Source organism: Rhinoraja longicauda, chromosome 21 (genome assembly GCF_053455715.1).
Source record: "Rhinoraja longicauda isolate Sanriku21f chromosome 21, sRhiLon1.1, whole genome shotgun sequence".
Classification (NCBI taxonomy): domain Eukaryota; kingdom Metazoa; phylum Chordata; class Chondrichthyes; order Rajiformes; family Arhynchobatidae; genus Rhinoraja; species Rhinoraja longicauda.
The window spans coordinates 25,922,624-25,936,525 of NC_135973.1; the positions used below are offsets into that span (position 1 = coordinate 25,922,624).

A 13,902-nucleotide genomic window follows, 5' to 3' on the forward strand; every position below is an offset into this window, starting at 1 on the left:
GGGAGGAGCTGTGCAGAGTCGCCCTCCAGATTGTAAACGGTAGGTGATAAAGGGGTGTCATGTATTATGTGCAGTGAGTGCATTTAAGGGAAGCATTTTCAGCCAGTTTGCACTATCAATATCTTGTTTGCGTAGTTGTTTGAAATTATAGCCGCCTTTTAAAAAAAAAAAAAAAATAATAATATATATATATTTTTTTTTGTGTGTGTGTGTGTGTCTGTTTTTTAAACAGCCATGATGACCACAGCCGATCCAAAAGCGAAGAAGAGAACCAAGAGCTCCTCATACTTGCGCCATGCGGCCAAGAGGTCCCGCGGGAGCCGAGAGCTGGAAGCGGGGATGCAGGGCCTGCTCATCACCTGCAACATGAACGAGAGGAAATGCACAGCAGAAGCGTACAGCTTGCTGAATGAGTATGCTGACCAACTATATGGCCCAGAAAAGGTATGCAGTGTGGCTGGCTGTGAGTTGGGACACCGGTGTGGGCATGCAGGCAACTCTAAAACCCAACTCAATTCTCTTTGTTCATTAATTCATTGATAATGCCTGTGCCTAATTGTTCCTTAAGCTGTCCTGAGCCTGAGGCAGTCCACACTATATAGGGTACTGAAATGGGGCAAACTGAGATAAATGATGAGTGAGATAAAGCCTCACTCACACCCATCGTCGGAAAAGGAAGCGTGCATATGTGCACACACGATGTTGCATGTGCTGTCCCAACATTCAATAAATGTGAAGCCTCAAATATATAGGGAAATGTAGACATAAGGAACTGGAGTTGCTGTATGTGAATGGTAGCGCAACAGGTTGTTGGATTGCACAAAAGGGCACAGACTGCTGGAGTAACTCAGCAGGTCAGGCAGCATCTCTGGAGAACAAGGTTGGGTGATGTTTTGGGTTGAAGCCCTTCTTCAGGACCAAAAACGTCACCTATCCATGTTCTCCAGAGATGCTGCCTGACCTGCTGAGTTATTCCAGCACTTTGTGCCCTTTTGGGTGTTAACCAGCATCTGCCATTCCTTGTTTCTAAATTATTGGATTGGTTAGATTGCTGGAATAATGATAGAGATGTATCAGTTTGAGTCCAAGCGCAACAACCCGACAATTTAAATGAAATGATTTGAAGGTTTCATTGAAGTGGGCAGGGTGGTCGACATTGTCTACATGGATCTTTGTAACAGTTTTGACAAGAACCTGCATGGTAGGCTGGTTTGCAAGGTGACATCATTTGGAATTGCTGAATCCATGCTGAATGACTTGAATCAAATATTATATATTTGGAATGAATAATTGAAGATAGACACAAAAGGAATGAATGAATAATTATTGTCAGTAATGGTAATCATTGAATTATACTATTGTTTTACTAAAATAATAAACTTAAAGGTATTTAAAGGAAGGATATATCTTCCTCACTTGGTGACTTGTTGTTGATGCCAACCTCCCTTCAAGGGAAATTAGGTTTGAGTCAATGCTGAAAGCAGTTTCTCCCCTTCCCCCCCACCCCCCCACCCCCCCAGTGAAATGACATGCAGGACATAATAGGTCTGGATGGCAAATTTCCTTCTATAAAAGGCACATAGAGAGAAGTGTAAGTTAATACATTTGTGGAGATGCACAAGCCAAGGGAATATATAGTAATTGAGTAAAGCTGAGATATATGGCAGAACAGAGGAACCTTGGAGCACTTATCCCACGAATGCTTGTTGGCAGGACAATTACAAACGATGGTTAAAGACTCATGGTATGTTTTCCTTTAACTGAGGCACAGGAGGAGGGCGTTTGTTAGAAATAAATACAGTACTTGTAAGGCTGCAGCTTAAAGTTCCAGTCATTATATTACAGTGAAAATATAATGACATCAAGGGGGTGCAGAAGAGATTTACAAGGAGATTGCCAGGAATGGATAACTTTATTCATGAGGATGATTGGATAATTTAGAGTTTTATCCTTTGGAACGCGGAAGCCCAAAGGAAATTTTAATTGAGGTTTCTAAAAGTATGAAGGGTCTATAAGCCCAAGTAGGGCCTATTTCTTCTTGAGGAATTTAAAATGGCAATCAGTAGAAGGATTAGAGAGGAGTTGACTGGACTTAACTTTTTTACCTGCAGCATGGTTCGAGTTTCGAATTCAATGCCTGGAAGAGGTGGAAACCTCATCCCATTTAAACGGTATTTGTACTTGGATGTCTAAAGAATCATGGCCAGCAGGGTTGAAGATTTACTTCAGGAAAATGAGATTAGGCTGGGTAGGCTTTTTAGTTATTGACATTTATAGGATGGGGCAAATGTGTCTGCTTCTGTGTTATACATTTTCTATGATTCTAGTGAACCAGGTACAATGATCCAGTAGTTTCAGGATTCACTATAGCCGATGGTCAGTCTTTAGCTGGGTTTATTTAATTGACTGCGTTTTTATATTTCCTCTCCAATTCTTACTTTTGAGCTGGTGTCTCTGAACTCTAAATCCAGGCTCCAGACCTCTGAATTATCCATCAGATAACATCACCACCACCTCCCCCATACTGTTTTCTGATTCATTCTTATTTGGAATTCGCAGCCTCAAAGAAAATCAAAATATTTCCAAAAATACTTTCACATTGGTTGCAGTTTTCAAAGCAGTAACTCCAGCACTGGAAAATGTAAGAATTATATGTCTGGAGATATTGTGTTAGTATTGGTTGATATTTATGTGTTTGGACTTTTTAACTGCAGCTTTGATGTAGTGGGGAGGAGCAAGACAGAACTAGGTTGTCGGATTGACATAATTGTTTCAACTAAAGCGTAACAAGAGGAGTTGAGTATAGGAGCAAAGAGGTCCTTCTACAGTTGTACCGGGCCCTGGTGAGACCGCACCTGGAGTACTGTGTGCAGTTTTGGTCTCCAAATTTGAGGAAGGATATTCTTGCTATGGAGGGCGTGCAGCGTAGGTTCACTAGGTTAATTCCCGGAATGGCGGGACTGTCGTATGTTGAAAGGCTGGAGCGATTGGGCTTGTATACACTGGAATTTAGAAGGATGAGGGGGGATCTTATTGAAACACATAAGATAATTAGGGGATTGGACACATTAGAGGCAGGAAACATGTTCCCAATGTTGGGGGAGTCCAGAACAAGGGGCCACAGTTTAAGAATAAGGGGTAGGCCATTTAGAACAGAGATGAGGAAGAACTTTTTCAGTCAGAGAGTGGTGAAGGTGTGGAATTTTCTGCCTCAGAAGGCAGTGGAGGCCAGTTCGTTGGATGCTTTCAAGAGAGAGCTGGATAGAGCTCTTAAGGATAGCGGAGTGAGGGGGTATGGGGAGAAGGCAGGAACAGGGTACTGATTGAGAGTGATCAGCCATGATCGCATTGAATGGCGGTGCTGGCTCGAAGGGCTGAATGGCCTACTCCTGCACCTATTGTCTATTGTCTATTGTCTATTGTCTATTGTCTATTGTCTACTGATCGCAAATGTTGTCACTTGGTTTAGATTTTAAATATTTGATGTTAGCAATGCTGTTGGTGCTGGTTGATGTTGTAATACATAGATGCATAGACAATAGGTGCAGGTGTGGGCCATTCGGCCCTTCGAGCCAGCACCGCCATTCAATGTGATCATGGCTGATCATCCACAATCAGTACCCAGTTCCTGCCTTCTCCCCATATCCCTTGATTCCGCTAGCCCTGAGCTCTATCTAACTCTCTTTTAAATACATCCAGTGAATCGGCCTTCTGTAGCAGAGAACTCCACAAATTCACAACTCCGTGTGAAAAAGTTTTTCCTCATCTCAGTTCATAATGGCCTACCCCTTATTCTTACTTAAACTGTGGCCCCTGGTTCTGGACTCCCCCAACATGGGAACATGTTTCCTGCATCTAGCGTGTCCAATCCTTTAATAATTTTATATGTTTCTATAAGATCCCCTCTCATCCTTCTAAATTCCAGTGAATACATTTTTGAAGACATTTTGTACCTACTGTACGTCTTGGCTTTAATATGTTAAAAAGGCTGTCGTGCATTCCCATTTGGCCAACCAATGCTTTGAGGTTGAATACATAGAAACATGGATGTTTACATTTGGAATCGCAGTAATCAACTTAAGGATTTTCATAACTTTGTGGGTTATCTAGTTTTCTATTGTCCTGCTACCTAATATCTGAATTCAAAAAGTTGTGATCTGTGGAGCTCTTGTTGCTGGCAATATTGAAGCAATTGTTCAGTCATTTTTAACAAATTCTGAGTGAACAAAAAAGGTTATTAGTGATCCAAGTTTTGTAAAAGGGATGGTCAGGGCTGGAGATTTTATAAACAATGCTCTCCCATAACTTTTAATACATTTTTAAATGCATTGTGCAACTTATTTATAACAAAGTAATTTGGTGATGTGTAGGAATCATATTCCGAGTTTGTTAAGGACAAGAAATGGAAGTAAAGTAGGCCTATGTCTGCTCCACAATTCAAAAAGATCACAATTGATCATTTGCCCCCATCCCTTGATTCTGATAATATCTAAAAATGCAATTAATATCTGTCCAGAAGGGAAAACGGAAATCATTAATTTTTAAAGAGATGTTAAGAAACCAGTCAATATGACATGGGGATACTTCCATGTTCATTCAATGAATTTGGGGTCCTTTTGGAACATTTGAACTATTGTTTAAAACCTATTTAATGCTCCCAGGGCAGCATAAGTAGAGGCTGGTCAGTTATTTATGCGGGAGTAGTGGACTAAGTAATTAATGGAAACAGCAAAAGCTTATCAAATGCAAGACACTAGTATTCAATAATGGGCCTGGTTGTGAACGGATAATATATAATTTGCATAGGACAGCATTTTTTCCTGTAATTGAGTACTGAACTTGGGGGGTTGTGGATAAGTATGTTATGTAGCAATGGAAGCATAGTATCTTGGTTTACATTTTTAAGATATTCAGATTTTATATTTGTTTTTGCACAGTTTGTAGAGGAATCTAACAGTGAGGATGAGGAAGATGATGATGATGCTGAAGCTGCCCTGAAGAAGGAAGTAAATCAGATCAGTGCATCAACCAGGAAGCAACTCCGCCGATTCCAGGCTTTGGACAGTGGGGCCAACAATGTTGTCTTCATCAGAACTCAAAACATTGGTGATGTTATTTTCTTTTCAGTTCTGGATTGAATTGTGTCCCAACTGTGAAAGGAATGTTGTAATAATTTCCCTTTTTTCCCCTTCCCTACTAAATAAACCTGAAGGGGAATACTACTCGTAGCAGAGTCATGGTCAAAGTAGTTCATTACGGAAACAGGCCCCTCAGCCCAACTCGTTCATGCCAAGCAAGATGCTCCATCTGAGCTTGTCCCGTTTCCCTGCATTTGGTCCATTTCCTTCAAAACCTGTCCTAAGGTTTTGACATGTATCTGTCAAAGTGTCTGTTAAAAATTGTTATTATATCTACCTCAACTACTTTCTCTGGCAGCTCTTTCCATATACCCACCACCCTCTGAGTGAAAAGGTTACCCTAAGGTCCCATTTAAATCGTTCCCCTCTCACCTTAAACCTGTCTTCTGGTTCTTGATTCCCTCCCCCTGGGTAAAAGAATGTGTGCATTCACTTTATCAATTCCCCTTATGATTTTATACACCTCTATAAGATCACCCTCTTAGCCTCCTTGCATGCCAAGGAAAAATGTCCAGGGATTCCCAATCTCTAGCCCTATAGCTCAGGCCCTTGAGTCCTGGCAACATATTTGTAAATCTTTCCTTTGCTACCCTGTCTACCTGTGGTGGCAATTTCAGGGTACTGTGCATCTGTACTGCTAAATCCTGTTGTTTTACAACACTTCCTAGGACCCTACCATTCGCTGTGATGGTTCTGCCTTGGTTTGACTTCACAAAATGCAACACCTCACACTTGTCAGCATTGAACTCCATTAGTCTTCAACCCACTTGCCCAGCTGATCAAGATCCTGCTTTAGTTTTTGATAAGCCTCTTCACTATCTAGGATACCACCTATTTTAGTGTCATCTGCAAACTTACTAATCAAGTCTCTTAATGACAGAGTGTTCAATAAATACGGGGCATAGATTTACAGCAGTTAGTCAAAGAAGTAAAGGGGAAGTGAGGAAAGATTATTTCATCAGGATGGCGATTGGAATTTGATGTCAGAAAGGTAGAGAGCACGGCCCATTTAAGAAGTACCTGGATGAATACTTGATAAGCTAGGACAGAGATTGTGGCTGCAGGATAGAGAACTGTGATCTGGGGCTGATGTGGGTCATAAAAACTTCTTATACATTATGAGTATAAATACAGCGGACTGGAAGTTCATCGGTGCTCTGGAGGTGGGTCGGAGGAACTAAGGGTTGTTTTCATTATGGCCCTCGGCAGCAAGGTTTAGCAATGCCTGAGGAATGGATACCAGTGGATGAACATTGCATACTTTCCTTTGCCACACCTTTGAAAAGTGCTCAAGGGAAATTGGGAAGTAAGTGGGCCTGGGTCCAGGGTTCTATAAAGGAGAGATTAGTGTCTAGTCTAGTTACATGTACATGGGGAATGTGATTGGCGAGTGAAACTGGGATTTGGTGATCCGCACTGTTTTGGAAGGTCTTCGATCGATTTCCTTCCACAGATACTGTCGAACCCACTGAGTTCCTCCAGCACTTTGTTTTAAACTTAACAGAGAGATGGGTTCAGGACTGTGGTAAGAAGGATCCCAGAGAGAATTTAGCTTTGCGAATGGGAATGGGTGAATTCAGTGATTTAAAAAAATTGCATGGGTTAGAAATCTGTAATTTATTGTGTCAGCTGAACACACTATGTAAGACAATGACAGCAAATTAGTACCGCACGGCAGGAATACCAGCAAACAAAGCAGCATCCAGTTTGTAATTGGAGACCCAGCAGTCTGAAGAAGGGTCTCTACCCGAAACGTCACCCATTCCTTCTCTCCTGAGATGCTGCCTGACCTGCTGAGTTACTTCAGCATTTTGTGAATAAATACCTTCGATTTGTACCAGCATCTGCAGTTATTGTCTTATACACTATGTAATGACGTGAGCATTGAATCTTACTTCTGAAGTTTGATTCTCATAACTTCTCTGGTACTTTATTGCCACTTATTGCTCTTCTCATATCATATCATATATATACAGCCGGAAACAGGCCTTTTCGGCACACCAAGTCCGTGCCGCCCAGCGATCCCCGTACATTAACACCATCCTACACCCACTAGGGACAATTTTTACATTTACCCAGCCAATTAACCTACATACCTGTACGTCTTTGGAGTGTGGGAGGAAACCGAAGATCTCGGAGAAAACCCACGCAGGTCACGGGGAGAACGTACAAACTCCTTACAGTGCAGCACCCGTAGTCTGATTTGAGATATTCTACTTTGTGTTTAAAGCAAAGATATAAGCTCAACATTTGATTAGCATGTGATTAATTTGAAATCGGCACTCTGAATATCTAGGAGATTTGCGATATGAAAGCACGAACTCGGTAATTTTGTGAATCTAAAACGCGCCTTTTTTTTAACTTAAAACAGAACCGGACAAATTAGCTCATTACATTTTGAAGGATCTACATACCACCAAGAAGAAGAAAACCAGAGCTATTTTGCGGATGCTGCCAGTGTCTGGGTCCTGCAAGGCTTTCATGGAGGAGATCCCAAAGTACTTTGAGACTTTCCTGGAACCGTGGTTCAAAGATCCCAACAAGGCTACTTTCCAGATAGTTTATAAAGCTAGGAATAACAGTCACATGAGCAGAGAAGATGTCATCAAGGCCCTGGCAGGTAAATGTAAATTCTTTCTATATTTTGATTGATTGAAAGATAGAGCATGGAAGCAGAGTGGTTCTTTGGCCCACCGTGTTCACACTGACCTCCGTTACCCGTTCGTACTTGTTTTATGTTATCCTACTTTTGCATCCATTCTCCAACACACTGGGCAATTTGCAGAGGTCATTTAGCCTCCAAATCCACGTTTTTGGATGTGGGAGGAAACCAGAGCACGAGGAGAAAACACATGCAGGGGCAGTGCATGCAAACTTCACACAGACAGCACCCAACAGTACAATACATACATACAATATCCTTTATTATCATTGTACAGGTACAATGAGATTTTGATTGGCGCTACATATCGATGCAATCAAACCAAATATTTAAATAAATCACAGCGAACCTGTAAACAACAAGAAGGGGGGGGGGGAGGAAAAAGGAAAAGGGGGAAGGATTAGGATTGAACCTGGGCCTTGCTCGGACGCTGTGAGACAGTAGCACTCCTAGCTGCACCACTGTGCAGCTATTTCAAAGCTGGTTTTTAATAAAGATGAAATCTGACATTAGAGCCACCAATGTAGACAAGATGTTGCCTTCCATATATATGGCAAGACTTGTAGGCATTTTTTAAAAATGTAGTCAGTTTTATTTTTGAATAACCCTTTATTCATTGCAGCTTTCTGGACAAATTCCTTAAATTCTGTTAACCTGTAAATGCTTTTGTGCGTTTCATTGTCTCGTAATCATGGAGATGGATTACAGCCTGTTCCTTTTTAGAAGTCCATATATGCCCTCTGGGGATATTTTCTCCTTCCTTCCTCTTCAGTTATTTCATTAACTATCAAGTTAATGAGATAAAATTACCCTTATAACAAATTCACACTGGCTTTCTCTGATCAAATCATACTCATCCAGATGCTTATTGCTTCTATTCCTAAATATTGTTTCCAGAACTTTCCTTGGCTAAACCTAGATACTATATTAACGCCTCCATGAACAAGAATACACATTTGTTGTTTTTCCAGTCCCACTGACTCAATAAATGTTAGGAAGGTTATGAACATGGCTTCTGCAATCTTCTCTCTTAACTCCACCATCAATCCCATCTCGATCAGGTTAAATGCAGCTTTCTTCCTGATACTTTTATCATTTTTTTAACCCATCCAGAAGCTCAATGTCATCTTTGTTTACTAGCGTCTCCAAAAACATCCTTCGTGAAGATAGATGGAAAGAGCTCACTCAATACCTCAGCTGTGCCGTTAGTCTCCATGAGAGACTTTCCTTTCTCGTCTCTGTTCACTTTCACTTCCCTTTTCATAATCTTTTTCCTGTTCACATGCCGAGAGAATGTTTTTGGATTCCCTTTTTATATCTGCTCTGCTGTCTGCCTTTAGTTTAGTTGAGTTGAGAGATACAGCGTGGCACTGGGTCCGCACCGACCAGCGATCCCTGCATATTAACACTGTCCTACACACACTAGAGACTATTTATTTTTACATTCACCAAGCCAATTAACCTTCAAACCTGTACGTCTTTGGAGTGTGGGAGGAAACCAAAGATCTCGGAGAAAACCCATGCAGGTCACGGGGAGAACGTATAAACTCCGTACAGACAGTAGTCGGATTGAACCTGGGTCACCGGCGCTGCATTCGCTGTAAGGCGGCAACTCTACCGCTGTGCCACCGTGCCGCCCTTGCTTTCTTTTCTTGTTGCCTTTTATTTCCTTTCTTTATTTCGCCTCTGAACTTTTTCAATCATTTTGCTTCTTGTGTGTTTAAAAACCTGGCATCTTTCATGTTTTTTCCTGCTTAATTTTTCTCTGCCTTTCTGGTCAGACAGAGAGCATAGGATTTAATTTCCCTACTTTTGTCCTTCATGGGAATGTATCTCAACTGTAACTGAAACATTTCCACTTGAAAGGCCTCCTATTGTGAAACAACAGTTCTGCCTGCCAAACTTTGATTCCAATTTACCAAAGCCAGACTTGTTCTCGTCCTATTGAACTTGGCTCTTCTCCAATTCACCAGTTTACCTTGGAGTCCTCTATATCCTCTTCCACTGCTATTCTAAACCTTTTGATACTGTTTGCTAGATGTTGCCCCACTGACACTTGCTCCAGTTAGTCTGGCATTTTTCCCAGAACAAAGTCTATTAATGTTTTGTTGTGCCAGAAACGAATGAGGAAGAAAGTTCTGCTGAACAAATGCCAGACACTCCTTTCCCCTACATCTATCCCAGTCTTTATTTGGATCAGTAAAGTCTCATTGCTCTATTGCTTTAGCACATCCTCTGCAATTACCCAGGTAACTTGCTTCTTAATATCCTTCCATTCAGTCCTTAGCTTGTAGAATAGTACCAGTAGTGTATTTGCACTTCTATTGCTTCTTAATTCTAAACAGATAGGATGTCATGGAGAGTCGAGGACAGAATATTTATCTCCAGCATTTCACTATTCTCAATCAGTTATTTGTTCATTTATTTATTTATGTTCTGTCCCATGCATCATTAGCAAAGCCAAAATTGATTACCCACCTCCAATTGCCTTTCAACTGAGTTGCTTACCTGGCCATTAAGAATGAACCACATTAGTGCATCTGGAATTGTATATAAGCAGACATCCTTCCTGAAGAATATTACTGAACCAAACGGGATTTTTAAGACAATCTTGTGACTTTGTGGTCACTTTTACCGCTGGCTAGGTTTTGTTAAAAATTCCAGATGAGTTTAATTTTAAGTTCCAATGACTTGACCTCCACAGGTAATGAATTTCACAGGTTCACGACCCTCTGACTAAAGATGTCTGCCGTGGTGCAATGTGAACTCGGCATTTTTAATGCAATAATTTAGTCCCGGTGATGCCACACAGGTGCTCTTTCTTGCACTCCATTCTAAACATTTACAGGGTGCAAACTAATATTATGGTGCACATAAAATGAAGATGGAAGCAAAGAAATGTGGAACTTTGACGGCTCTGGGCCTGTAGTCACTGGAGTTCAGAAGGATGAAGGGGGGCCCCATTAAAACTCACCGAATAATGAAACGCCTGGATGGAGTGGATGTTTCCACTAGTGGGAGAGTCTAGGACTAGGGGACACGGCCTCAGCATGAAAGGGCATACCTTTAGAAAGGAGATGAGGAGGAATTTCTTCAGGCGTAGGGTAGTAAATCTGTGTCATTAATTGCCACAGATGATTGGAGATCAAGTCATTAGGTATTTTTAAAGTGGAGATTGACAGGTTCTTGATTAAGAAGGGTGTCAAAGGTTTTGGAGAGAAAGCAGGAGAATGAAGTCAAGAGGGAAAGATAGATCGGTCATGATTGAATGGCGTAGTAGACACGATATGACTAATGGCCTAAATCTGCTGCTAGGACTTATGAACTTTTGAAATTGATCATATTTTGAAATGTTTTTCTGGTGTCTGTATGCAGTATAACTCCCAAGTATTTTACATGACGCAAAATGTGTATTTTGCGGTAATTGTATTTGAGTGGCTCTTTCAAAAAATATATTGTCCACAGTTCCTTAATATATTCTATATCATAATTGAGCTGCCTTGCGACTCACTCAATAATGTATCAGCTTTATTGGGCAGGGGTGTTCACAGCGAGAATGGTTATTAAATTCCCCAAAGTTCTCCAAGCTCGGCCACATTCTGGTGAATCTCCTCTGTACTCACTCCAGCACAACCACATCCCCACATCCTTCCTTTAGTGTGGCTCCCAGAATTGTAGAGAAAATGGAAACAGTGTTCTAACCAATGTTTTGTGAGTTTGCAGCACAAGATACTGACCCTTAAATGCTGCCATTGCTAGCTTATCAACCTGTATTGCTACTTTCAGGGAACTGTGGACCTTGATTTAGATTTTTTTTTAGATTTAGAGATACAGCGCGGAAACAGGCCCACCGGGTCCGCGCCGCCCAGCGAGCCCCGCACATTAACACTATCTATCCTACACACACTAGGGACAATTTTTTTAAACATTTGCCCAGCCAATTAACCTACAAACCTGTACGTCTTTGGAGTGTGGGAGGAAACAGAAGATCTCGGAGAAAACCCACACAGGTCACGGGGAGAACGTACAAACTCCGTACAGACATCGCCCGTAGTCAGGATCGAACCTGAGTCTCCGGCGCTGCATTCGCTGTAAGGCAGCAATTCTACCGCTGCGCCACCGTGCTGCCATTGACTCTTGGATCTCTCTGTTTACCAACAGTGCTTAATGTTCGAGTGTATGCAGTACTTAATACTCGAGCATTCCCATTCCCTAATAATTTTTCCTAGAAATCCCATACAGTTACAGGGGAGAGGATGCAAACTCTAAAAAGATGGTACCAGAGGTTTGGATTTAAATGAGCAACACTCTACAGTTGCGCCACTGCCCATATGGAGTGGCTTGGGACAGCTTTGCTTTGTTAAAGATGTTTTTAAAATTGAAGCTGTTCTAAAACATTAAGATAGACACAAAGTGTTGGAGTAAGTCAGGGGGTCAGGCAGCAACTCTGAGGCGTCTCTTTTTCTCCAGAGATGCTGCCCGACCCACTGAGTTACTCCAACACTTTGTGTCTTTGGTATAAACCGGAATCTGCAGTTCTTTGTTTCTGCAACTTGTTCCAAAAAACATTCAATCTGTATTTGTTCGTGAGCAGCCGGTGTTTTCTCCATTTTTCGTTTGCATGCTTGGAAGGAATTACTGACTCGGTTTCTCATTTTTCAGGAGTAGTAGTAAATTTGAATGCTGAAAACAAAGTTGATCTTAGTCATCCCGAATACACCATCATAGTGGAGATAATCAAAGGTGTGTGCTGCGTGAGTGTAGTCCGAGACTATTTATTTTTCCGCAAGTACAACCTGCAAGAGGTAACAAAAAATGATGTTGAGGAGAAGTCAAAGAAAGGAACCTGCTCTCCTCCCTCTAAAATTGATAGCCATGTGGGATCAGAAGAGCGACTGGAAGAAAAGGAACTTGACAAGAAAGCTGAAGAAGACTTGCAGGGATTGGACCCACATGTCATGGGTACTGGAGACGCATCTCAAGAGCAGGAAAGCAGGGAACAGAAAGCCGAAAAGAAGACCAGCGTTTACAGTGAGAATAACGAGCCTGAATCATAGTCTGCTGGCTTGTGATTGTTAAACACTTTTTTTTGTGTGATTTTTGGACAGCAAATGTTTTCTAAGTTACCCCTTTGCACCTGTTAAGGAGTCGTGTGTGTTGCTCCTGATTACTCTGCCCGAAGTCTTTACATATTGTAAATGAGCAAGGTGGGATGTTTAACTTTTCAAACAAACACACTGTGGTGGTTTATCTCGTTCTCTGACCTGCTTCAGGTTGTTCCTGTTAAAAGCAAATCTTGCTACTTTTTTCAAAATAGATATTTTGAATCGTCTTTTTTTTAAAGCAAAATTGTTTGGGGCAAGTTTCAATTAAAATTGATTTTTACCTCCAATTCTAAGTTAATATGATTTTTACAAAGATTTGGATATCAGATACTCTCTGGTTTAATTGCATTGTCAGTCTCGGCTGCATCAGGATTTCAATCAATTTGAGTATGGGTGCATGGTGGTTATGTTGCTGGTGGGGAGATGGCAATGGTTGATTGTCGGATATATGGTTTATTAAACTCACATGTGCATTCCAATATTGAGTGCCTGTGAATATCATTGTAACTATTTTCTCTTCAGCATAATCTTTGGTTATTAAACTAGTCAGGAGTTCAAACCTAGAATGGAATCAGGTATGTAATTAATTCAGGAACTGGACAGCTCTTTTCAGTAATGAATTCTTATTTTAGTTTGGAGATACAGCGTGGAAACAGGCCCTTCGGCCCACTGAGTCCACGCCAACCATCGATCACCAGTGCACTAGTTCTATGTTCTACACACCAAGGACAATTTACCGAAGCCAATTAACTCATAAACCTGCCCGTCTTTCGAATGTAGGAGGAAACCAGAGCAACCGGAGAAAACCCATGAGGTTGCAGAAAGAGCGTACAAACTCTGTACAGACAGCACCAGATCAAACCTGGATCTCTGCCGCTGTGAGGCAACAGCTCCACCCTGTGCTTCTGTGCCACCCTTAAACTCCAATTACTAAACTCCAGTAGGTTAACTGTTTTGAGAAAGCAAACCTTTTCCTTCCCTTATATGGACCCCTTTG

At 41.4% G+C, this 13,902-nt stretch overlaps 1 protein-coding gene across 2 annotated transcripts; it reads left to right on the top strand.

Moving 5' to 3' along the window:
- Positions 1 to 13,459, top strand: thumpd1 (THUMP domain containing 1). Of its 2 annotated transcripts, none has more exons than XM_078417479.1 (5): positions 1 to 39; positions 233 to 444; positions 4,938 to 5,106; positions 7,510 to 7,758; positions 12,463 to 13,459. In XM_078417479.1, exons 2-5 carry the CDS (start codon positions 235 to 237, stop codon positions 12,855 to 12,857), a joined length of 1,023 nt encoding a protein of 340 aa, XP_078273605.1. In that variant the 5' UTR covers positions 1 to 39; positions 233 to 234; the 3' UTR covers positions 12,858 to 13,459. The 2 variants fall into 2 exon arrangements, with proteins under 2 accessions (XP_078273605.1, XP_078273604.1); XM_078417478.1 differs by lacking the exon at positions 1 to 39 and adding an exon at positions 47 to 73.
- The last annotated feature ends 443 nt before the right edge of the window (positions 13,460 to 13,902 follow it).

Bases quoted from the DNA above. Each gene is read 5' to 3' on its own strand.
- thumpd1 (XM_078417478.1), top strand. The intron at 5,107-7,509 runs GTGATGTTATTT...AACTTAAAACAG, and splicing joins CATCAGAACTCAAAACATTG to AACCGGACAAATTAGCTCAT. The intron at 7,759-12,462 runs GTAAATGTAAAT...CTCATTTTTCAG, and splicing joins TGTCATCAAGGCCCTGGCAG to GAGTAGTAGTAAATTTGAAT.